The sequence below is a fragment of the Prionailurus bengalensis genome, chromosome A1 (genome assembly GCF_016509475.1).
Source record: "Prionailurus bengalensis isolate Pbe53 chromosome A1, Fcat_Pben_1.1_paternal_pri, whole genome shotgun sequence".
In the NCBI taxonomy this organism is placed as follows: domain Eukaryota; kingdom Metazoa; phylum Chordata; class Mammalia; order Carnivora; family Felidae; genus Prionailurus; species Prionailurus bengalensis.
In genome coordinates, this window is record NC_057343.1 from 122,661,392 (window position 1) to 122,688,016 (window position 26,625).

At 40.7% G+C, this 26,625-nt stretch overlaps 1 protein-coding gene across 10 annotated transcripts in view; it reads right to left on the reverse strand.

The window, feature by feature from the left end:
• Positions 1 to 26,625, reverse strand: part of PPP2R2B (protein phosphatase 2 regulatory subunit Bbeta) — a 469,020-nt gene that overhangs the window by 52,240 nt on the left and 390,155 nt on the right. For all 10 annotated transcript variants that reach the window (XM_043590336.1, XM_043590316.1, XM_043590347.1 and 7 more), the window contains one exon: positions 6,634 to 6,811. In XM_043590336.1, coding sequence (XP_043446271.1) covers positions 6,634 to 6,811 — 178 coding nt within the window. The remainder of the gene's footprint in view (positions 1 to 6,633; positions 6,812 to 26,625) is intronic.

The window sequence follows — 26,625 nt, forward strand, 5'->3', positions numbered from 1 at the left end:
CTTATAAGATAGATGGTATTTATTATCTCCATTAACTGATGAGACAATGAAGGGGCAGAGAGGTGTTAAGCAGCTTATTAAGGTCACAAAGATTGTATGAGACAAAATTGGATTCCAATCCAGTGAATCTGACTCTGGAGTCTAACTACTAAGCTAACTACTACTAACTACTAAGCACTCCTGATTATGAAGCTATACCTACTGCTCTGAGGAAGCTCAAAAAGCCCAAGAAGTGTGCAGTTTCATTCTTGCCCTCTTCCCTGACAACATGAGATCCATGTGCATAGATATCTATGTGTATAGATAAATACCTTGTCTCAAGAAGTCTTAGGTCTGGCAGGCACAGAGGGTCAAGCAAAACACTAGACCTTGGAAAACTTGGAAAACGTACCAAGGCTACATTTATTAATGGGGAGGAGGAGGCTGCCCTGGGACACACAGACCAATGTTCTGGATATGTCAATGGAATATTCTCCTTTTACACTAAATGCCAGCCTCAGATTGATATGTACATTTGTGGATGAAAGCCACAGCAGCAACAAGGGAGACAAACTTGTATTAGGCCCCACAGCTTTCTTCACAGCCTGCCTGGCAGAATCCCACCAGATTAAAAGGAAGGCCGCTGTCCATGGTACTATGAAGAGCCAGAAGCAAAGAAGTGAGGTTATATGGTCCCCTCATCAGGGAATAAGTTCCAAAGGGCCTCAGCTCAGTTGACAAATGAAGCTGTTGTACAGGGGAGCTAAGACCAAGGCCAATGATGAAGTACCTCTAGAGTTCAGATGTCCTCTCTCAGAGAAATCCTCTGTTTCATGACCAGAGACCAGACTTGAGTAAGATATGGCTAACCTTTCTAGCCTTGTTTGCACTATGCTCCACCACATTCTCTGGCCTTCAGTCACAATGGACTTTTTAGAGTTTCTCCAACATTGCCACACTCCCTCCTGTCACAGGCCCTCTGTACATGCTAGACCAATCTCTCCGCACCTTTTTTCCTCTTTCAGATCTTAACTCAGTAATCAGTTCCTCTGCAAAGTCTCCTTTTATTCCCTGAAATCTGTATCAGAGTTCAAAAAGAAGCATACACAGGACTGTATTTCCTTTCCTCAAAGGACTTACTTCTGTTTGTAATTATATGCTCATTAGTGTGATTATTTGATGAATGTCATTCTGAAAGCAGAAAATTTCTTTTCACTTTTGTATCCCCATGGCTTAGTGCAGTGCCTGGAACAGAATAGGTACTCAGTATACAGTTGTCGAGAGCTGTACCTTTACTTTTACTTGATAGGAGCCTATTTAATAGCTCTTATATTGGACAGGGTAAGAGCCAAGGTCAACCCATTCTTAGTCCTGGGAAGAGAGCTCAAAGGATCCTAAGTATACCACAGAAAACAGTTTGAAAAGTTATGGCTGCTTCTTGCCCTAGAATATCACTAATCTAGAAATGAGTTATTATTGTCCTGAAATAGTTAACCCATTAAGGCCAAAGTTTGACTACTTTAGGCCAGAACCTATTATATAAGACAAAGACAGACTAGCTATGGAAGGAAGGGAGAGGACTCAAGACCAGGTGTCAAAGGGCTAGGAATGCCTTAATCTGATATGGTATTAAACGCAAAACCCTGGACCTCAGAGATCCTTCAAATATGTGGTAACTAGGGTATAAAGAGCAACATCTTGAGAAGAACATCCAACTGCAGAACCAAAGCAGACATCAAGAACTAAGAAGAGGACCCAGACAATAAATTTAGCAGAGTAGCATCCACCACACTAACATTCAATTTTTCTAGTTTCCGAATCCTTTTAATGATAATCATGCTTGTTTAAGCCTGTTTATAATTTATTTAGCAGGGTACTGGCCTAAGCATATGTGTTTATGTGTGTATATGGATACACACACAAGCATATGTGTATCTCTCTCTCTTTCTATACACACACACACACACACACACACACACACACACACACGAATATATTTTATATACAGCTGACCCTTGAACAATGTGGGGACTAGGGCCATTGACTCCCATGCAATAAAAAAACCACATGTGGGGCGCCTGGGTGGCGCAGTCGGTTAAGCGTCCGACTTCAGCCAGGTCACGATCTCGTGGTCCGTGGGTTCGAGCCCCGCGTCGGGCTCTGGGCTGATGGCTCGGAGCCTGGAGCCTGTTTCCGATTCTGTGTCTCCCTCTCTCTCTGCCCCTCCCCCGTTCATGCTCTGTCTCTCTCTGTCCCAAAAATAAATAAATGTTGAAAAAAAAAAAAAACCACATGTAACTTTTGACTCCCTTAAAACCTAATGATTAATACCTTATTGTTGACCTTACCAATAACATAAGTTGATTAATGCATATTTTGTATGCCATATATATTATACACTGTATTCTTACAATAAAGTAAACTAGAGAAAAGAAAACATTATTGAGAAAATCATAAGAGAAAATACATTTATAGTACTGTATTGCACTTATAAAAAAAAAATCTGCATGTAAGTGGACCTGTGCAGTCCAAACCCATGATTCAAGAGTCAACTGTATATACAAAATTTATCCACATATACGTATTAAAATATAAATGTTTTATATATGTGGATAATTTTATCTATATATATGTGTATATGTATATATGGATAAAATATCCATATATATATATATATATATATATATATATATATATATAAAACACCTTAAAAAATTCTCACAATCCTCTTTTATAAAGCTTATCTCTCAAGATCATGAAACAGGGTTGGATAAGTTAAGAACCACATTAAAGCTTACACAGCCAGTAAGCAGTAGAGCTGAGCGTGAACTTTAGGCTTTAGGACTTTCAGAAGTTCAAGGACTTTTGAGACTCCAAAGCCTGTGTTCTCAACCATAATGCCAATGGCCAATGTCACAGAAAATGCCAGGCACTGGAAGTTGTGACTTTATTTTTTAAACAAGACTGTAAGACCACTTGTCTTACTATCTACTTTTCTTCACATATAACTTACTTTGTAATTTAAGTGTTTTCAGTATCTATGAAGTCATCAGACTGATATGATAGCTGTATTTTCTAGTACTCATGACTGTAAATACCTAACCATAAAAATGAAAAAAGTCCACATAGTGTTCCTACCACTCCAGTGGTACTCATACCATGCTTTGGGAACCCCACATTATTCTATCCTGAGCCAAGTTTGACAGCCTTCTTAGTGGATAAATGGCATTATAGAAATGGTAGTAAACAATGTATGATTCAAAAAGACCTGCCTGGTGGTTGGTGTTTTTTCTGAGGGTGTTTTGAAAGATGGCCGCTTCCTACCCCAGAGGTGGCTTCACTTCAGTGACGAGAGGCAAAAGGGGCCCAGTTTGTACAGTCAGCTTAGTGCTTAAGGCGGTTTGGTTGAAAAGAACTATATAGATATCAGTGATCATCATCCTCATGATGACAATAATTATTTTACATATGGCTGTTTTAAGGGTGAATGGCACAGTCTCATTTGTATGCCAGCATCTGGCAGGCTGTCACACATCTGCAGAATATAACCTAAGTTGTGCTATTAATATTTCCCCTTTGCATTCTCCCCCAGGCATCTGTCTCCCAAATTGCCTAAAGAAACCCCCTCCCTCTTGAAGGCCTAGAGGCAAATCCAGAAAACATGTCATCTAGACTGGGGACAGCAGGCACTCAGAGTGACAGCAGCTAAGTCTGAGCAGATTTCTGGCTCTCGGAAAAGATGTAAAAGGAGAAAGGGAACCACCACCCACATTCATTCTATTAGCAGCCACACTTCTATGCACAATCTGTAGGCAAGTTGTCGGAGGCTCAGACAGTATGTAGAATCTACTCTGTGAACGACAAGAGATGCCAGTCATGGTCCCGAGGGTCAGGTCTTAGTGCCTCCATCACTGCCACTACTTGCTTAAAGCTGCCTTCCTTAAAAAACCTTGGCAAGCCAAGAAACAGACTCTTAACTACAGAGAACAAACTGAAGGTTACCAGAGGGGAGGGCGGTGGGTGAGGGGTAAAATGGGTGATGGGGATTAAGGAGTGCACTTGTTGTGAGGAGCACCAGGTGATGTATGGAAGTGATGAATCACTCTATTATACACGTGAAACTCATGTTACACTGTATGTTAACTAACTGGCATTTAAATAAAAACTTAAAAAAAAAAAGCCTTGGGCAAGTATCTAGCACTCCTCTGTGGTGGAGACTAGACTAGCTAACTGTGTACCAAACCAGGTTAATCTTTTTTTTTTTTTTTTACATGCATAGCTATATTACATTTCCCAGCCTGCTTTGCAGTTAGAGGTAGCCATGTGACTGACTTATAACCAATGGAATTCATGCTATTTGAGGGCCTGGCTCAAAAGAGGCTCCCATGTGTGGTTCTCTACGATCTTCTCCTTTGCTGTCCTGATTGCAAGTAAGCCTGGTGACACTGGGGAGCTGCAGGGTGGAAGGACCTAATTCTCTGATTCACTGATTGGAGGAGGATGCTTGCTGGTGGTGATCATCATAATGACTCCATTATAACAGAAGTCATCTTTTATGTGTTTGAGCCACTATGAGGTCTATTTATATCACAACATTCAGAGCTTTACTTTAATCAACATACTCTTAAAGTGAGATTTCCTGGTTACATTTCACCATCGACTATCTACTGGATAGTTGCACTTCAGTGACCTATCACACTTCAAACTTGACCTATGCAACCAAAATGGTATTTTCTGTGTCTGAGAATGTTCTAGGTACTGGGCTACAGGAATGGATCATACAAAGTTCCTTCTCTCATAGAATTTATACTCAAATATGGGGAAACCCCAATACACAAGTAAAAAAGCAATTTCAAATAGTGATAAGTGCTGTGAAGACAACAAGGAGAGAGGGCTACTGGGGACTACTGGTAAGTTACTGGAAAAGGACCTCTGAGGAGATGACATTAGATCGAAGTCTGAATGATGGCTTGTAGTTAGCCAAGTAAACTCCAGGGACAGAGTATTCCAGAAAGAGGGAACAGCAAATACAAAGAAGAGATATAAGAACAAGGTTACCCAGGAACAGAAAAGAGGTTAGTTGGCTGAATCAGAGTGATTTCGGGGAGAGTGACAGGATAGGATATTAAAGAGGGAGCCAGGGCCCATTTCATTTAGAATCTTACAGTTCAAGGTAAAGAACTTGGATTTTATTCCAAATTCATTGGGAAGCTACTAGACTGTTTTAAGCAGGGGGAGAATGATATCTAAATTAAATACTGAAAGGTCCACTCTGTTATGAGAACATGAACTATGTAGGAGATCAAGAAAAAATGGAGACTGAACAGGAGATTTCTGCAGCCACACAGAGGAAGGAATAATGGCCTACAGCACCATAGGGTAGGAGGAGCAGAATGGAAAGAAATGAGTTGATTAGAGATATATTTCAGAGGAAGCATAGGCAGCCCTCATAGACAGATTGGGCTGGGGGCATGGAGGCTGGTGAGGGAGAGAAAAGAATCCATACTGACTCCTAGGTCAGCTGCTCAGCTTCCTGGGTTGAGAAACCATGAACGGAATGGAAATTCAAGTGAACAGTCAGGTTTGTGGTGGCACAGACCACAGGGCAGGTAGTGAATAAATGACCGATCCATATTATTAAAGAGCGGGTCATCATAATGGAGTAAGAATGTTGGCTCAGACATTCATTCAACATCTTCTCAATATCTGTGGATTTTAGCTAACAGAGGAGATAGTAATACTTACATTAGGGTTTCTTTGATATAAGAAAGAAACCTTACATTAGGGTTTCGGTGTATGAATACTAGAAGGAAGTGTGTTGGGGACTTGAGGACTGCTAGTAAAGTTTGGTGTCTCTTGATCCAGATGCTGGTTACACAGGTGTGTGTTGGGTGAAAATTCATCAAGCTGTAATATTATGATATGTGTACTTCTCAAAATGAGATTCTATGTGGGACATTTGGGTGGCTCAGTTAGTTGAGCGTCTAACTCTTGATTTCGGCTCAGGTCATGACCTCACAGTTCATGGATTCTAGCCCTGCGTTGAGCTCTTCACTGACAGTGTTGATCCTGCTTGGGACACTCTCTCTCCCTCCCCCTGCTCCTTCCCTGCTTGCCCATGTTTTCTCTCTCAAAACAAATAAATAATACTTTAAACAATGAGATTCTATGCATAAAGTTCCTATTGCAGTGCTTGGAATGCAATAAGTGGCAGCCAGTATTATTTCTACTATTATGATACGATGAAAACCATCTCATGTGTACCTGTGGTCCATGCTGTCCATACAGGCCATTATAGATCCTTTAACAAGAGAAAGGAATCTTAACTGAATTCTAGGGTCTTATCTTATAGTTGATAAAGTCACAACTGATTTTAATTCACGACACACAAATGCCTCTGCATAAAGGAAGTGATTCAGACTTCCTATCCAGAGCTAGTCCTGGACCACTATTTTAGTAATTCAATACTTCTCTAACTTTGTTACAATGAAAGATGGACGCCAATGTAATTTAAAAGAGCATAGTTCTTTCTCCACAAGTGCTAGGAGTCTGTGGTTGTGACTGCTCCTCTCTCTTCTATTTCCCCCCAGGCCTGCTCATACCTGAATACATATGATTCAAGCCAACTGGTTATTGACCCCAAGGAAAGGATACTAAAACTTTGATTGGTTATTTCAAAGTTCCAAAGGTTAATCCTCAGGTCATCAGCTGACATGTAGGTTTCATAGTCGCTGTTGACTGATATGGAGTTGATGTGATACGTGTGTGCATTGGCGAATACTCTTCGCGGGGTGGCCTCCACCATCAGGTCCATGGGTCTCAGAACAGGCACCTGGGATGCAAGAGAAACAAATCACTTCAGAACCAAAGTTCTTCACTAGGGAAAATGTCCGCATGTTTATGTCCTTCATCATCACAACACAAAATCATAATCACATTTAAAAAGCTTGAAGTTAGAGAAGCAGACTAATAAATCACATACTCCTGTTTCCTCAGTTCCTTTTAGTTTTTTTTTTAATTATATTTTTCCCTCTGCTACTTTTAGTTTTACTTCTTTCTCAAAAGATGTCATCATCACTTAGCCTTCATGGGCAATTTCATACTTTATAGATTCTAAGCATTTTCCCTGGACCTTCTAGGTGGCCTCATCTTAGAGAAAGTCCGCTTAGAAGCTACTGATCAGGCATTAGCTTCCAGAGCTGTTGTTCCAAGCTGCCTGTTTGTTTTAAACATGAAATGTACTTGGAAAAGGAAGTTGTGGGAAAATTTTAGAAATATGTAGTTCAACTTTGACCTACATATATATACTTCATGACTTTGGAGGTCTAGACCCCATCCTGGCTTTTTCCCCCAATCTTTAAGGACATTTTGTGAAAATATATAATCACCCAAGATTCTAATATTTAATTCTAAAATTCAGCCATGATCATACATGGCACTCATTGACAACTTGTTTTACCTGGGAAAATCTTGGTTTACATTTACTACCCGGTGTACGAACCAGGTAGTGTCCACTTTCACACCAAAACTATCCTCATTTGGACAATAAACTATATGGTCAGCTTACTGATATCTAAAGGGTCCTCAGTGATTATTTGCTGAAAGAGTGAATAAGAATATGTAAGAAAATGTTTTCTTCTCCACAGGTCAAAGAATCAGGCAGTTAAATCATTTCCCACACATGAAGGTCTTCCAGACAAATATGAACAAGAAGACCCAGACTCTTCTGATTCTTTTTTCTTTTTTTAATGTTTATTTATTTTTGAGAGAGAGAGCGAACAAGCAAGCATGAGCAGGGGAAGGGCAGAGAAAGAGGGAGACACAGAATCTGAAACAGGCTCCAGGCTCCGAGCTGTCAGCACAGAGCATGTCGCGGAGCCCAAACCCACAAACGATGAGATCATGACGTGAGTTCAAGTTGGATGCCTAACCGACTGAGCCACCCAGGCGCATCCCCTGACTCTCTCTGTGAATTCAAGGGCACTTCTGACAACTCCTGGGTGAACTGGTTCCTGAGAAGGTGAGGGAGAACAGCAATGCCTGGCCGGGGACAGACTAAAAACAAAACAAAACAAACACAAAACACAGATGTTGTCCTTTAAGAGAAAGAAGAAAAAAAAAAAGGACCAAAATTTCCTTTATGAGGAAGTCACCTCTTGCAGCTGAGCTAACTTGCTGACTAATTTGCTACCAGGTAGTTGATTAAGGCTTCAACTTCTGAATTTGTTTCAACCCAAGGGGTGAGGGGAAGAGGGCAGGAACAAAGGTTACATTTTGTGAAGTGTACTCACTTCAATGGTATAACCTTTGACAAAACATAATTCTCCCAGTTCAGTCTTGAAGGGAGTCAGATCACCTCTGAAGGAGATTTTAAATTAAATAATTTAAATAAATAAACAATTCAGAGAACTCAGAGCCTTATACAGCTCTGGTGCTAGACACCCTGGAAGACAGAGTTGGCTTGAGATGTGGATGTAGGATGTGGTGGGGAGCCTCTGAACACCAGACCAGGGAGGGGAAGGCAAACCTTCATGTGCCCTCTATGCCAATTATGGATGATGGTTTTAGAGCATAAGCTCAGGAAGGGAGAGAACTTGAAGACCCTGGTTCTCATCACAGACTGACCACATAGTGAAAGGCTGTGTGACCATGGGTGATTAACTTGGTCCTCCTGAGCTCTGGGCCATACTATTTGAAAAACCAGTAAGACCCACTGTGCCCTAGTTATCAGGAAAGGTCACTGGGATCTGTGGAGATAACATGCCCTCTGGTTCACCTGCCTTCTTGTTCTTTGAGCAACATCTACTGGGCTCCATACAATGCCCTAGAGAATCCAACCAGTGAACCAAACCAGACACTTCCTGCCTTCGTAGAGCAGGGCTAGATGGAGGAGGGAGATAGGAAGTCATGTCACAACAAAATGTCGTAAGTGCCCCCAAATAGATGATATCATGCAAAAGAGGATTTAACATGGTCAGGGAGGCCTGGAGAGCTGTTGCTGAAGAAGTATTGGATGGATGACTGTGAAGGATGAGAACAGGTTTACTAGGCCAGGAGGGGAGGAAAGAATGTTCCAGTCAGGGACAAGAGCATGTGCAAAGGCCCTAGGGTGGGGGTAAAGCAAAATGAAGGGTCAATAGGTCAATGTGGTTAAGACAGAAAGAGAGTGATGGGAACCTTGGTAAGAGATGAAGTTATAGGGTAGGTCACAGGCAAGCCCCCACCCCCAAAATTTTTGCCATTATCCTTAGAGAAATGGGCAGAACTAAAAAGATTTCCAATGATTGTGGTATGATAAAGTTTGATTAGGGGCGCCTGGGTGGTGCAGTCGGTTAAGCGTCCGACTTCAGCCAGGTCACGATCTCGCGGTCCGGGAGTTCGAGCCCCGCGTCAGGCTCTGGGCTGATGGCTCGGAGCCTGGAGCCTGTTTCCGATGCTGTGTCTCCCTCTCTCTCTGCCCCTCCCCCGTTCATGCTCTGTCTCTCTCTGTCGCAAAAATAAATAAACGTTGAAAAAAAAAATTTTAAAGTTTGATTAGATGATTCTTGATGTACAGGGGAGAACAAGTTAGAGGGCAAATGAGGTAAGTTTTGGAAAGCAAGGTGATATACCATCCAACACCAGTTAAGGGTGCATCTGAATTAAGACTTTGTAATGGATAAAAAAAAAAGTGACTCTGTCCTTGGGAACTCTACCCAAAAGTATTTATTGGGCATTTACTCCTCTTTGTCAATCATTCTGCGTATGTTATTTATGGTAATTCTTTCAACAGCTCTGTGAAATAGGTTGTGGTGTGAGTATTAATACGAAGAGAAAGCTCAGGCTCAGAGAGGCTAAGTCAGTGGCCCAGGGTTGCCCAGCTATGAGCTATGAGGCATTGTCAGAATTTAATACCAGAGCCTACCTGACTGCAAACCTAGTGCTCCTTCCAATGTATCACACCACATGCAAATATCATATGTGGCAGGAAGTAATAAATGCTCTGTAAGTGACACAAATAAGCTGCCAGGAGAATTTATGGAATCAACACTATTACTGATAATAATAACGGTAGCAGTAGTCAGAGTTTTGTAGTTGAGCTGCCTCTACAAACCTCAGTTAGGTGATGTAGGTGTACCTGGTATTTGAATAGGAGTGACTATTCCGTTTACTTCCAAAAAACACATGCCATGCTTTTGTAGTCTGTCATAAAGGAACGCCCCACCTGGAGGTTTTGAGTGCTACCTGCGCATCCTCTGCCTCCCCACCGGCCCCCTCCCAGAGGTAGCAGAGCTCAAAGCGGGCTCCCCAGGGCCCCAGAAGAAATGGAATCTGCAAGGACTTCCTGTGGCTCCTCCTAAACTCTTCCCTGAGCCTCCTTCATTACTGTGCATTGTCGGCGGAGGCTTCCCGTGGCTGTGGTGACAAGGAGGGAGCGTGACGGCCAGGATCAAGAGGCATTACAAAGTGGGAACTGCCAGCCCAGAGCGTCAGCTTAACGTGATGGGCCTGCCTGCTAATTCAGGCTGACATATTCCATGATGTACCACTTAATAGGGAAGGCTCCGCGTAGGTATCTGGGGAGGGAGCCTCTAATGCCTTACCTAGATAAGGCAGAGGGAGGAATGTCATTCATGGTATGCCAGCACCATTCTCATGTCCAGGTCAAGACCTGCCCACTGCCTAGTGATGCCCCTCACAGGAAGGAAGAGTGGGGGTCTGGTTCAAACTGGACGGGATTGGGAAGCCTTGTTGGGACTGTGTTTTCCAACTGCACTGGCTACATACTCCCTTCAAGGCCAGGCAGGGAGAAGAATAGGACACTGTTCTCTGAGTTGGGCCCACAGGACCTCATTAGGGCTTTCTCTGTAAGACACTGATGGAGGGCTTCTGTGCTATTGGCCAAGCACTGTGTCAGAGCTCACCAGCCCCAACGCCAGGGCTCTGCTTCATTCAGCCTTCTGACTTCTTTGGGCAGAGCACTGGGGAAGACTATTCTGCTTGTCCATTTTACAGGGGAGAATCAAGGAGGTGAAGTATCCTGTCCAATGGCACACATACAGTACACTGAAGGGCTGAACCGAGGCTATTTGGTTCCTGAGTGAGCACAATGGTGCAGACGAAACTATTAGTGTGAAATGTGATCTTGCCATTTTTGCAGGTCCAAAATCATCAAATCTCAGTTATTGCCTCCGGTTCAGCCTAATATTTTGGAAGGACTCTGTGCTATAGAGATGTGACACTGAATCATGGAACAATGAATCTTGGAAGGGTCATCGTGTGTATGTGTCTGTGCGTGTGTGTGTGCGTGCGTGTGTGTGTGTGTGTGATTGGGATGGGGAATTTAATGGCAAGCTGTGGTTGTCAAGGCTTTACCCTCGTCATTGCTCTTGGTAGTACATTTGGATTCTCATTTATATCATGCTTAAATAAATATTTCTGTGGATAAGGAAAGTTTGAAAATGACTGGCCCAGGCAGTACCTAAAATCAGCAGATGTACATTGTCCATGGTCACCCAGCTTTCTACCTTTCATCCCAGAGCTTCCTCTGCCCCTTCCCCATACCATGTGCCTGAACTGTTCTCCACAGGACCAGAGGCCCCTTCTTGCCAAATGACAGGACCAGAATTGGACAAAACCCAGGACCAAGCCAGAACCTTTAGTTTGTAGTTCAAAGCCTCTTTTCTGAGCAATGTTGGCTGTGGTTGACAAGGCTAGAATCAACTGTGAGACAAGGCCAGTGCTGCATTGTGCCTGCAATGAGAAGAGAGTCCTCGGCCCTCAAAAGTGGTTCTGCAGTGCACTGCTGGGTTTTGGTCATGTCCCTCCCTCAGGTGCCTCATATTCCTTCTGGACCTTGATTCAGTTACAGCTCATTGTGCTGAGCCCGATTCCAAAGGATGAACACACTAGCCCAGTGGGCAAGACCACCAGCATCATGTTAGAAAATCAGATGATAACATCTCAGGTCCCAAGAGTGGGGTCTCAGAGTCTAACCTGCCATAAAGCTTATAGAAATAGATCTCATTTGTAATGTTAGTGGGATGTAAGGAGCCTAGAGAACCACACCACTGCCTCTCTCTCAGCAGTGAGGTCTCTGTTCAGTTATCTCCCCTGAGGGAGGCCCTCCATGCCCAGCCCACCTCAAACAGGACACCCTCCACTCACTATCCTCTTCCCCAGCTAACAGCTTAGGATGTTTTAAACACTTCAGCAATTACAAGACTACACTGTTAGCTAGCTTGACAATAAGTGAATTAAAAAAAAAAAGAAAAATATAAACACTCCAGTAATTCATCAGAGAATTCTCATCAATATCCTGTGATTTATGTTGGTAGATATTATCCCTTTTGCACAGATGAGGGGACTGAGGGCAGAAAGGTTAAGTAATTTGTGTAAAGTCACACAGTTGGTACACACATGTGGCACTTTTGACTCTGGAGTCTAAGCCCTTGGTGGCTCTCTATTGTAGGCCCTGGAAGAGCCCACTGGGGTGTGTGGGAAAGAGACAAGTGAAGAGACATTTCAGTGCAGGGCATCTGTGCTGTGACGGAGGTCGGTGGGCACTGCCCAGGCCGTGTTGGCCAAATGGGTTATGTGTCCACCTGGGGAGGTCAACGGAGACCTCGAAAGGAGAGGGCTTTGAAAGCAGGCAGGGTACAAAGGGTTTGTAGGACTCGATCAGGCAGGGTCGGGGGTGCTCTAGTCGGAGGGACCAGCACACGCAAAAGCTCAGGAGGAAGAGAGCAAAGAACATGTGTGCAACTGTATGATTCCATGCGTTTCTGGGGGAGGGTGTCCGTGATTTATTCACTCAACAAATACTGAAGTCCCTACTCTGTACCAGACATGAAGAAAACCTGAACTGGGTAAGGGGGTAGACGGTGGATGGGCTTCTACTTGAGGTGGTGTGATTCTGGAAGATGTCTCTCAGGGAATGACTTTTGAGGGGAGATCTGAATGCAGTGAGGGAGGGAGCCTTATGGCTGTCCGGAGAAGAGCATTCCTGGAGGAGGGAAGAACAAGTACAAAGGTTGGAGCACCTGAGAGTGGCTTGTGCTTACAGTATAGGAGGAACAGCAAGGAATCTTTGTGCTGCAGTGGTTTGTAAGCGAACAGCAGCAGATGTTGGCTCAGTAGTGAGCCCTGGATGACAGATGTGACTGTGAGGACAGGGAGGATTCAGGGAGCAGGGATAGCTGTCCAATACAGACTCCCCTTCTGGTTCAGCAACCCCTTGCTTGCTCTGTCTGTCACCACTCCTTCTGTCTCTCCCCACCCTTCCTTCAGTATTCCTGCCCCGGCTATTTTCTAATTATCTTTCCTGCCTTTCCTCTTGGAGAATACAAGATCATCTTTCAGTTCCCAGAAGCCATTTACTAACAAAATGAATGTTGCTGTCATTTGGCTTATTTGGTGACCATGCAGGCGATTCTTCACAATCTTCCAGAGCACCTAAGCAGGTGCCATTGGTCACAAAGCACCCCCTCAGAGATACACAAGGAAAGCTGTGCAGAATCCTGAAGCCCCTGAAGCCCCCACTTGAAACGACATCTGTGAAAATGCACAGCGGGAAGAGGCTAGAGGTGAGGACTCAAGTGTCTTCATGCACCGACTCTTCACAGAGAAAAAACAACAGCTGTGTTTACCATGGCAACCTCCAGTGCCCCAGCAAGTTGACAGATTCAAGGCAAGGCTGAGAGAGAAGAGACAGCCTGATAGGAGCTAAAGAACAGAAAGAAGATGGAGTCATGGAGAAGAAAGAGGGAGAGAAGGTCATATGTAGAAGGATGTGAATGGATTTCAGCTGTTCAGTAACCTTGGGTCAAATATGTTTGAGTTTGGTAGACCAACATTTGAATACCCTTGGTTGTTAAGTACAATTAACATGATTGACATTATGGAGCCTTTTGAAAAAATTTCTGTCCATTTAAATCCATGCTTGGATTTATCCATATCTCCTTGTCAATGTGTGACAGATGCTTCCACCTCTGTCCCAATAGTTGAGATTACTTTATATTGGGACTGATAGGCTATATTAACATCATGGGTTAGGAGGTCTCCATATCATCAGTTAAGAAGTACATGTAGGAATGTTATGACCATATATTGGCCCCAGATAAAACCTTCAATAAACACATATTGAGGGGCACCTGGGGGGCTCAGTTGGTTAAGCATCTGACTTTGGCTCAGGTCATGATCTCACGGTTTGGGAGTTTGAGCCTTGCATTGGGCTCTGTGCTGACAGCTTGAGCCTGGAGCCTGCTTCAGATTCTGTATCTCTCTGCCCCTCCCCTGCTCTCTCTCTTTCTATCTCAAATAAAAAATAAAACATTAAAAAAAGGACATGTATTGAGCATTTATTACATGCTAAGCACTTACCACACAGAGGAAGCTCCTTAGGAAGCTTAGTGGAGACAGATTAACACACAACTTCCTACCTTTTCTTTTTGTTCCTAACAAGCTCTTTTGGGAAGCTGAAACCATGTCTGTTTAACATAGAAAAGAAACAGATGAGAGCTGTCTACCTCCTCCTTGGTGCAAGGAAACCGTGACCTTGGTGCTCTAGGTATAAGGCTGAATGGAGGATCTAGGGTGGTTATACTATCCCATCTAGAAGCAATACACAGTTAAGAAAATGCAGAAGCTAGGAAGTTACAAATTCCAGCATCACTTCAAGATTGCCACCATGCCCTTCTCTGGATTTTCTTAATGAAAAATCCTTCGTGACTCTCCAATGACAACTATTTTAAGTCAAGGATAAAGCCAATAGCTAAAGAGAACCAAGACTTCATTGTCAAGGAAGAGAGTAGGTCATCTTCAAAAAGGGAGAGCCATTGGGTCCTCCTGTAAGTATTCTTATTCCAAAGCAACACAGCTTTGTGGCAGAGCAGCCATCTTCAAAAAACAGGAGTATGTAATGGCTTCCCAAGAACTATATGGAACAGTTTAAAAGGCAACCATTCCCCTATCACTAGCCTCCACATATTTTCCTTTCTGAAACAAAATCATCCCAGGAGATTCCCACAGCCTAAGTTCTCCTTCTCCTCTTTGTGAAAGAAAAACACAAAAGACATTCATTAACCCATCTTCAATCTTATGATGGTGCACTATCCAAGGTATAAACACTTCTGGGAGGGGTAATTGGATGATGCCTTTAATCAATGCCCCACAAATGCCACCACCCCCAGCTCGATACAATATGAATTTCTAATAAAGTTTTACTATTTATGTTTAATTATTATTTGTCAGAATTATATATTTATGTTGTTCAGGTCAACTGTGTTCTAGTAATAATGTTAGCAATGATTATATCCACGAGAATTTTAAACCCTTACAGTCATACACAGATGGGGTGGGGCTAGGAATCTATTTTTGTTCAGAAATGATCAAAGAAAGTTTTTAACATTTATTTGGGGGGAGTTAAATGAATATATATGTTTCAAGAAGAAAAAGGATATAAAGTTCTGACTTTTTAAGAAGTTCACATACTCTTTTTTTTTTATTAAAAAATTTTTTTTAATGTTTTATTTTATTTTTGAGACAGAGAGAGACAGAGCATGAGCAGGGGAGGGTTAGAGAGAGAGGGAGACACAGAATCCAAAGCCGGCTCCAGGCTCTGAGCTGTCAGCACAGAGCCCTACACGGGCTCGAACTCACAGACAGTGAGATCATGACTTGAGGGGAAGTCGGAAGCTCAACTGACTGAGCCACCCAGGTGCCTCAATTCACATACTCTTTTAATGGATATTGGTGGGTATTCAGTTAAGATGGTATTTAAATTCCAGGGGATGCATTAAAAAGGTGATGTAAAAGTTTTATTTTAAACTGCCTATGTTCAAAATACTCCTGAAATCATCTTTTGGAATTATTTACTCTTAGGATGGAAAATGCTTTCTCATCTATTTAGAAATGCTCAGAAAAGAACATGAGTTTTCAAACTTCTGGGGGGTACACAAACACAAAATCTGAAGTTGCATGGTGTAAGAAAATTTTTAAAACCAAACTGGATTTGAATATTGGGCGGGCCATTTTCTAGCCATCTGGCCTCCGGCTTGTTACTTTACCTTTTGCCCTGTCAGTGCTCCCTTCCATGATGTTAGAGAGAGCAACTCTCTCAGTAGCTTTTTTTGTTGTTGTTGAGAAAACTTAGCACAGTGCCTGATATATGCGATCTAATAAGAAAAAAAAATTACAGAGAACCTACTTTGGCCAGAATTGTGCTAAACACTTTAGGCATAGCATTTGTTGAGTCTTCACAATGATCTTAAGAGGTTGGTACTGATACTGTTCCCATTTCCCAGATGTGGATGCTGAAGCAAAGGAGATCATAATTCTTGCTCAAGGATGTACAGTTATTAAGCTGTGAAGCTGCCCTTGAACTTGGCAGTCTCGCTTCTGCCTTTATGGTTGCTATTCTTAGAATTTTTACCATTAACTTCCATTTGTGGAAAATGGTTCATTCTGAGAGATTGCCTGGGGAAGATTTTCAGACTTTTTCTATTGGCTATGGGGTTTAGGCATCCCTTCTATCCACTCAGGGAATTCAGCCATGATTACAGAACTCAGCATTGCTCAGGAAAATTGGGTAGTGGAATGACTGTTCACTGGGTAGCAATTAACTTCATTGGAAAAAACCAAAAAAACAAAAAAACAGCTTAAGGCTTTTCTGGTTAGGAGTTTTCCAAATAGCTTCTGTCCACATTGTCATGAAAACCTTGGAACAATATGGTCGTTCATCCAATTATCAAACCAACCTGGGGGGCAGAGTCTGGCATTATGTGTGCCCATTATTAAAGGGTAATTCAGTGTAACAAACCAAATCGAGTATGTACAAAGACTGTCAAATAAAATAAACCACTAACAAATTAAATTACTTCCCATTTTCAGTGGGAAGAATGCCAGTCATTTTTCATTTTAAAAAATATGCATCTTAATTCCATTTTTTAAAAAAAAACATGAAAAGAAGCATTTAAAGGTCTCTTGTGCTGTCTGCACTGAGGTTTATTTTCCACAGGCACATCTTTCCTGGTCCTGAGGCTTGTTCTTTCAGAGAATTAATGAAGCATTAAGCCTCACCCTGGTCAAAAAACTTGTTTCCTCCATGGACCAATGGTGGATGGAGTTCAAAAAGCGAGAGCGATGGGTTGGCTCTGGCTAACAGTGACATATCAGAGTTGTTGTTTCCAGAATGAAACTGCCACTCAATAGCAATCCGCCAAAAACCCCAGGGAATCCTATCCAAATAATATAATTTTTAGATTTCCCGATCACACCCTTCAACAGCCTCAATATGTCCCTGATTTCTTTTACTGGCTTTGTCATGTAGATTGAAATAAGCCTTAGAGGAAAAACCCCTTTGGACCAAGTCAGGCTTTGTGCTTCAGGTTCTTAAATATTTGAGAATTATATTCTTTCATTTGACAAACATTTATTAAGTGCCAATCACTGCTCTAGGTTGTACGTGTACAGAGTGAACAAAACAGATTATTTGTGGCACTTAAAGTCTAATAGAGAAAAAAGGCATTAAGGTCTCAAGGTAGATATATTGTTCCAACTGTCACTAATGCTATAAAGAGATGTATATTGTTTCAAGAGAGGAAAAAAATACTGCTTCAGTAAAAAAAAAAATAGGGCCTCTAATGTAGATTGGGGAATTAGGTGAACTGTTTTTAAGGACGTGAAAACTCATCTCCCAAAAGCAGGGGCATAGCATCCTCTAAATCAGTGGTTCTTAACTGGGGAGAATTTTGCCTTTTAACAAGTCTGGAGATATTTTTGGTTGTCGCGACTGGGTGTATGCTACCAGCATCTAGTGGGCAGAGGCCAAGAATGATGCTAACTGCCCTACAAGGTACAGACTAGTCCCCAGTGAGAAATAATGATCTGGCCCAAAATATCAACAGTTCTGAGGATGAGAAACCAAGCTCCTAAGGAAATCCTTCAGACACAATGTCTAAATTTAGGATAGAGAAAATTAACCCAGTGTTAATGTGCACAATAGGCAGCAAAGAATTCCTGTTCATAGAGAGGTTTAGAATTAAAGAGTATATGTATGTATGTATACACACACACACTCGTAGATATACACTCATATATATGCATACACACATATATATTTTATATATAAATACTTTTATACACATGCAAGACTTATCTTCTACCGCCAGCTATAAGAACAACACACAATCCATAAAAACTGCCTGAGGAATTATTATATATTTTTTAAATCCAATGCATCAAAGATGGTTTTTATGGCAGATGAACAATTTCATGCTCTTGGTGTCTTTGACTTCTTTTGGCCTCTCTATGGAAAAGACACGAAAAATATCTTTCCCTCAGAAGATAAACTCACTATCTAATTACCAGTCCATGCAGCAGCCTGTAATTCTGCCAGTTTTATCTTATTTTTTTTTCCGCCCAGACACTTCCATTTTCTGCCAACATTGCTATTTCTCAAAGCATGTTTCCCTGTTCACTGCCTTTCCTGTTATTTCCCTTGATGTTTCACATTGTGTAATTCCACAGGAAGAAAGGAGACATCTTAAAATATCCCAGTAGGGGAAAATTTCAATTAACACCTATAGGTGGGGAAGAGAATGGGATGGGGAGAGGCAGTGGTTTAATTTCTTGGTTAGTTTGGGAAGGATTAATCGCAAAATTGTTTTTGTTTTGTTTTTCAACTGCTATTGATAAAAGTATTTCTAAAATGTGTCCACACAGTTTCTCCTATCCATGATTAGCATAAATATGGAATCTTCAATGACCAAGGATCAACAATACCTGTCATTTATTACTGCAGAATATACAGAACCCAGTAGATAAATATAAATTCGATATTTGCTTCAAGAATCTTAGAGTTCAAAATTACATCTGAGAAGTCATGACACTAAAAAGATGTAGAAGTGTACAAAGAACTTTGAAACATGGCCTTTCATAGATATGGACAAAGCTATACAAATTAGCTAACTGGTGTCAGTTCTGCCTCCCGCCAACAGATGGCGGTAGTGATTACTAATGACACTATAATTTAGTAACAAATTGGCTTCTGAATCACCTTTCGGAATTGCATCCTGTAGTTCTCATTCCTGGCTGCACATCAGAATCAAATGAGGTCTCTTATTAAAAATTGATGTCTGGGTCTGACCACTGAGCTGTTAAGTCAGAACGCCTGTGAGGTGGAACTCAAGTACTGGGTTTTAAAAGTCCCCTAGATGACCAATAGGTAGAGCCAAGGCTGACAGCCAGTGAATCTGAGGGGGGTAGATGGAAGAGTTTCCATACAACAAACTTGTAATAGTGGATGTATTTCAGGGTATGAGATTATATGAGTTTAAAATCAGTTTTATAGTTTTGGGTAGACTGAGGTTTTTGTGTTAACTTAAAACCACTCTGATTTTTTTTTTTTAAATTTTTTTTCAACGTTTTTTATTTATTTTTGGGACAGAGAGAGACAGAGCATGAACGGGGGAGGGGCAGAGAGAGAGGGAGACACAGAATTGGAAACAGGCTCCAGGCTCTGAGCCATCAGCCCAGAGCCTGACGCGGGGCTCAAACTCCCAGACCGCGAGATCGTGACCTGGCTGAAGTCGGACGCTTAACCGACTGCGCCACCCAGGCGCCCCAAAACCACTCTGATTTTTAAAATACACAAATAAAAAGGAAATCATTTATGGAAGATACAAATGACAGGAAAAAGGATACTATTCAAAATCTACAAAGAGTTCCTAAAAACTCATAAAAAGACAACTCAGTAAACCTTCTGGCAAAGGATAGAAACAGAAAACAGAGAAAAGGAAAACCAAATGATCAAGAAATATGTAGAAATACGCCCAACCTTATTAGTAGTCAAGGAGATGCAAGTTAAATTTGTGAATCTTCAATCTTATAGAAGATTAATCTTATTAATCTTTAATTTTTACTTATAAAAATTTTACTATATGCCTGTCAGTGTTCTAAGTCTTTATAACTATTAATTCATTTAATACTCATAACAATTTTATGAGGTAGGTATTCATGTCATATCTCGTTACAAATGAGGATAACAGAGGCATGAAACAGTTATGTGTCGTAGCTTAAAGTTGCACAGGTTGTGTGTGCTATAGTTGAGACGCTAAGAGCATCCTCAACCTTAACGACTACACTATGCTCCCTTGTCAGCAGTACCTCTATGTGAATAGGCAAAAGTGATAATGACTACTAACACCCTATCCTGGAAATGATATGAAGACATGGACTTGCTGGTGGGATTATGAATAGCAAAAAGATTTTCAGAAGGTGATTTGGAAGAGGCTATTAAAACAAAATAACATACACACCTTTTGATTTAGCAAATCCCACTTTAATGGAAAGTATTCCACAAATACAAAACATTAGTCTGTGATAGTACCTGTTGGAGAACATTTATTGCAGCATTGTTAGTTATAATTGCACTCTAGCAAAATGTGGAAATAACCCAAATGTCTACCAATGAGGGGATGATTTAATAAGTTATAGTACACCCGTACTTTAAAATATCTGTAGCTATTTCAAAGAAGATGAATTGACCTGAAAGGGTGCTAATACTACTGAGCAGAGTAATGTACATAATATGGTCTCAATTTTGTAAAAACAAAATCATATCCATCTATTAATGCTAGTATGTGTTTGTGTGGGCAAAGAGAAAGGTATGGAAAGACACACACCAAACTAGTAACACGAATTACATTGAGATGTGGGTCCACAATTTTGTATTATTTGACTTGTTGCTGTAACCATGCATTAATTTTGGGCTGTAAAAGAAAAAGTAGCAAAATCCTTAGGTCTAACGTCCTGGCAGGATTCTTAGGATTCTTCTGTCTGCACCAGATTCTTCCTGGGAAAACTAAAGCGGCTCTAATGAGCATGATTTCCTCATTCCTATAAGCCCAGATCTGCTTTCTTGAACTGTCTACCTGTTAGTTCCCCAGGTGACCAGGGAGCCAGTCCACTCCCTTCACTATGCAAAAGCACTTAAGATATTTGAGGACAGCTCTCAACCCAGCCCATTCCTCATTAGGCAAATTATACCAAGACGCGGCCTCCAATCTTCATATCCCACCAACGGTCAGTGCTGCTTCACATCTACTGATGCTTTTCTTTACTGAACACATCTACCAGTTTGAAACATAGAGGGACCTGCATTCTCCTATGCAAGACATGTGTTTTTACTTATGTAGCTTAAAACTGATTTACCTCTGTCATAGTCTATATTGTGAGTTCAATTAAAATTCCCAGGTCTTACTTCTCTAAAGAAGACATCCGGATGGCCAACAGGCACATGAAAAGATGTTCAGCGTCGCTCCTCATCAGGGAAATACAAATCAAAACCACACTCAGGTATCACCTCACACCAGTCAGAGTGGCCAAAATGAACAAATCAGGAGACTATAGATGCTGGAGAGGATGTGGAGAAACGGGAACCCTCTTGCACTGTTGGTGGGAATGCAAATTGGTGCAGCCGCTCTGGAAAGCAGTGTGGAGGTTCCTCAGAAAATTAAAAATAGACCTACCCTATGACCCAGCAATAGCACTGCTAGGAATTTATCCAAGGGATACAGGAGTACTGATGCATAGGGCCACTTGTACCCCAATGTTCATAGCAGCACTCTCAACAATAGCCAAATTATGGAAAGAGCCTAAATGTCCATCAACTGATGAATGGATAAAGAAATTGTGGTTTATATACACAATGGAATATTACGTGGCAATGAGAAAAAAGGAAATATGGCCTTTTGTAGCAACGTGGATGGAACTGGAGAGTGTGATGCTAAGTGAAATAAGTCATACAGAGAAAGACAGATACCATATGGTTTCACTCTTATGTGGATCCTGAGAAACTTAACAGGAACCCATGGGGGAGGGGAAGGAAAAAAAAAAAAAAGAGGTTAGAATGGGAGAGAGCCAAAGCATAAGAGACTGTTAAAAACTGAGAACAAACTGAGGGTTGGTGGGGGGTGGGAGGGAGGAAAGGGTGGGTGATGGGTATTGAGGAGGGCACCTTTTGGGATGAGCACTGGGTGTTGTATGGAAACCAATTTGTCAATAAATTTCATAAAAAAAAAAAAAGGAAAAAAAAATTCCCAGGTCTTTTTTTTCCCCAAATAAACGAATGTCAAAATATCTTCTATACTATTGACTGTTTTTAACCTGAATATGATTTCCTAAGTTCTCCTCCAGATTTATCCTTTCCTTTTAAAAGTGAAATACAGGAATGGGAAATTGTGTGTGTGTGTGTGTGTGTGTGTGTGTGTGTGTGTGTGTGTGTGTGTGAAATTAATGAATTATGGATTCTGGCTATTTGGATTTTTCCATATAATGAAGATGGGTGAATGAGTTAGGAAAGTGGAGAAGACAAGATAGTGTCCTGTAGTCTGGCTGCACGGTGGAAGATACCTTAAATCTTCCATTCCCCAATGTCAGGACTGAATTTGAAATATAATATTTCTGGCAAGTAAAACTATTACATGAAGTGGGTGAGGGAAGAGGTTATCTCTAGAGGAGAAGTTTTGCTAGTTCCAAGGAGAGAGAGCATGAATAGGCAAAGAACAGAGGTGAAGGAAGGGAACGAGAGAGAGAAGAGGGTATCTGAGAAAAGCAGCAGCACACAGGACTTCAAAGAGAAAAAGCATGGCAAGCCTCCAAAACAGGAAGGGGGAAAGAGAAGAAAGTGGGAGCAGCAGTGAGGGGCAGGTAATCATCTAGTCTGGACAGTTTAGATGTCAAGAAACAGAAACCTCCTCAAACTTACTTTTAAAAAAACTCCTAAAAGACAAAAAATGAAAGGATTATTGTAGGACAGAAAAATCTGGGGGATTATCAGGACTGAAAATGGAGTGTGTGAAATAAAACAGGGACATGGCAAGCTGTGAGGGACCTGGGAACTATCGTTGTCTTTTGGTCTCTGTGTCTTTCCAGGGCCACCTGGTCTCTTAACTTGCTTCTCCCTGGATGTCTGGGCCTTTCTCCTCTCCTTACCACCAAAAGTTAATTCCATCTTTTGAGGAGTGTGACCGTGGATTCCAGTGAGTTCTTCTAGTTCTATTTCAATTACGCTTTCAAACCAAGTGCTCAACACTATTAGAAAGGAGAAAAGGGAACAAACAGTGGGGAGGACAAAGGAGGAAAAATGTAAGAGTCAAACCCCTGCAATGAAGGTTCTTCTCTTCCCATGAACGTATCACGTTCATAATCACCTCCATGCCCCACTTCTAATTACTCCCTTCTTTCCTTAAGTCTTCCCAGATCCTGACCATGCCAGTTAATAGAACTCCCCTACCCCCACCTTTCTCATGCCATGTATGTACTCAATCCACTGGAAAATCTGGTATTTTAAGAGTCCCATAGAAAGGAATGAATTTTCTAGCTTCCTCCTTTAACCTAGCACTATTTCCTAGCCTTCTTGGAATCAATTCCTGACTAAAGCTCCTAGTATTATAATTTAGACTTCTAACAGTCTCTGTTTCAAGAAGACTGAAACACAACTGGTCACTATTACTGCCTTTCAATCTTTTTCAGGCAATGAACACTTTTCTCTAATCCTCTAATTTTCCCCCATTCCCTAATAATCTTACAAGTTGTGACATTTCCATGGCAATCACACACTTTCTAAGACTGTATTGTTAAAGTGTATTAGAATAAAAGTTTATCCTGAATAAAACTTGATAATTACTTCTTCTGGAACAATATGCTATTCTGGATGACTTATGCCTGGTCTGGTTCTAACACATTTACATTATTATTCACTAAGACCCTGACATGTTTTTCCACATATTCACTTCCTCTTTTCATATTCTCCGTATAAATGGTTGAATTTTCTCTCCACAGGCACCAGCACTATGTTTTGTCATTTATTGATTTATTATTTTTTTATTTTTATTTAAATTCAAGTTAGTTAACGTATACTGTAGCACTGGTTTCAGGAGTAGAATTTAGCGATTCATCACTTACATATAACACCCAGTGCTCATTATAGCAAGTGCCTCCTTAGTGCCCATCACCCACTTAGCCCATCCCCCACCTCCTTCCTTCCATCAACCCTCAGTTTGTTCTCTATTGTTAATAATCTCTTATGGTTTGCCTCTCTCTCTCTATTTTATTTTTCCTTCCCTACTCTATGTTCATCTGTTTAGTTTCTTGAATTCCACATATGAGTGAAATCATAGGATATCTGTCTTTCTCTGACTGACTTATTTCACTTAGCATTATGCTTTGTCCTTTTAGAACTCTGAATCCCGTCTGTTTCCCTCAAGTTTCCCTCTGTATCCCATCTATTTCCTTACTCATTCCTGATCTCTTCTTTGACCCCTAGTTTTGCAAAATGTGAGCCTACACAATGGTAGGGAGCAGGAAGAAGGGTAAAAAGATGAAGTGTATAGACTTGGAGGCTGACTCATAGGACTATAAACTCTATTAATTTTCTTTTCTTCCTGAAGGGAGGAATATGAATTATTTTCTCAAATAACCAAAGCAGGGGACCTGCTTAAAAACCATAAATCTCTCAGGCTAACAGTTAAAAGGAAGGGAAAACTAATCATACAGAGGGAAAAAAGGCAAGTATGCAGTTCATTTAAAATCACTGTAGTTGAACACCAAGTCACTCTACCTGACTTCTACTTATTTCACATTCTATTGAGAACTCATTTTGCATCTAACCTAGGAATAATAATTATAGACTGAATTGCATCACATATGCATTAATATGTGGGTTCAACTATATGTGCTTAGCATAAAACAGAAAAATGAAAGAAGGAAACAAATTTAAATAATGTTGACTGTGGCAAGTGCATTCCACTCAATGGTTAGAAGCCCCCACATAAATATGAGATGGGGGAGTCAATCTGCAATTTCCTCAGACAGATTGTATGGATCTCATCTCCTAGCATCTTGGTATGTTGAATGAGCTACTAAGGTTTAACGAAGTCTATTTTCAGAAATGGCCATTCAGATTTTTTGTATAGCTTTGTATTTCACATTATTCTTTATATGGTGCATATTTACATATACACATTATTTTCTACAGAGTTTACAAAAACTATGTATACTATCTCTCATGGGTGATTTAAGGGGTTTTTCAGGGATGTTTTTGAACAAACTTGACTCTTGTGTTAGGGGGATGACTTTGGAAACTTGCCTCTACAAAAGTGCCATTTTATTGACCCTTTTACAAATAACCTACTATTTTCCATGTACCATTACCTCCTTTAAATCTCACAAAAATCCCACAGGGTTGATACTGTTTCATGACTATTTTACAGATATTTAAAGAACTGAGGTTCAGTGAAGTTAAATGATGTAGTAAGTCATGAGGTCATTCAGTCAACATCAGCAAAGATAGGGTCCAAACACAGTCTGAATTCATGGACCATACTTTTTCACTATGTCAAGGAATCTAAAGTGTTGATACTTTTCGAGTTCTTCATTGGCTTATTCTATATTCTTCTGTCAAGGATGACACAGAGTATGATATTCTAATACTTTAAAAAGTTAGTGTAACTATTTCTAAGCAGTATTTGTTGAGCACCTACTAAATGCAAGGTGCTACTGGTATACTGTAGGTAGGGTACAGTCATTTTCCTAAAGCAGCTCACAAATTGAGAAGATAAAGCAAAGAGTCAAATAAGAAAATTTTCAAATAATTTGTAGGCAGGAGCCAATAACAGGCCTCATAAGTCATGGTAAGGACTTGAGAATTCATTCTAAGTGATATGATACAGGAAGCCACCAGAGGCTGTTAGAAGGGGAGTGAAAGATCTTATTTGCATTTTTAAAAGCTCCTTCTAAGTGCTTTGTGGTTAGGACTTTGGGGGGTGGGAAGGTGGGAGGTGAGCGAATGTACAAAGAACAACTGGGAGGCTTTTTAACATGGTAGTGAAGGATATAAGTTTAGAAACAAACTAGCAGAACACATAAAGGCAAAACAGAGGAGAAAATAAAGCAATTACATATATAAGTTGCTTTGTAGCAACAATGTAAAACAGAGAAAATGTAGAAATCAGAGTTATCAACATGGTTTAGAGGCTTGAGGAAATCACAGAAAACAAAATGAAAAAGTACTAAGATATAAAAATCAATGAAGAACAGATTATATACACACAAAACAGAGGATCCAATGTATGTATAATTGTTGCTTATGAAACAAACAAAAGAAGCAATTTTGAAAAAAAATTTATAAAAGTTGCATGAAATAAAGACTTCAATCCAAGGTTAAAAAGATGGAAAATATTGAAAAGACTGAAAAGATAGTAATTCAATTAAAACTGACAGAGAGTTTAGTATGAAAGCATACCGTAAAGAAGTTACGTTACTTTAAGCATAAAGAATATTTATAAGTTATGCAGATCTTTAAATTGACTCAAATATGAGAAGTAAAATAAAGACTGAATTCAGACTTCCCTCCCCAGTAAACTCAATGCCAGAAACTAGTGTCCCCAAGTTATGACAATTTTATATTCTTTCAGGCTGTCATTTAGAATAGATGCAACTTTCTTAAGCAGGCAAAAATCAGGGAACACAATATTTATGAGCTTGTGCTAGAATGTAAGCTCCACCAAGGCAGGGTCTACTTCTATACTGTTTTTCATTTTATTCTCAGCAACCAGGAAATACAGCGTTACACATTTGTAGGTACTCAGCAAATGTTGATAGAAT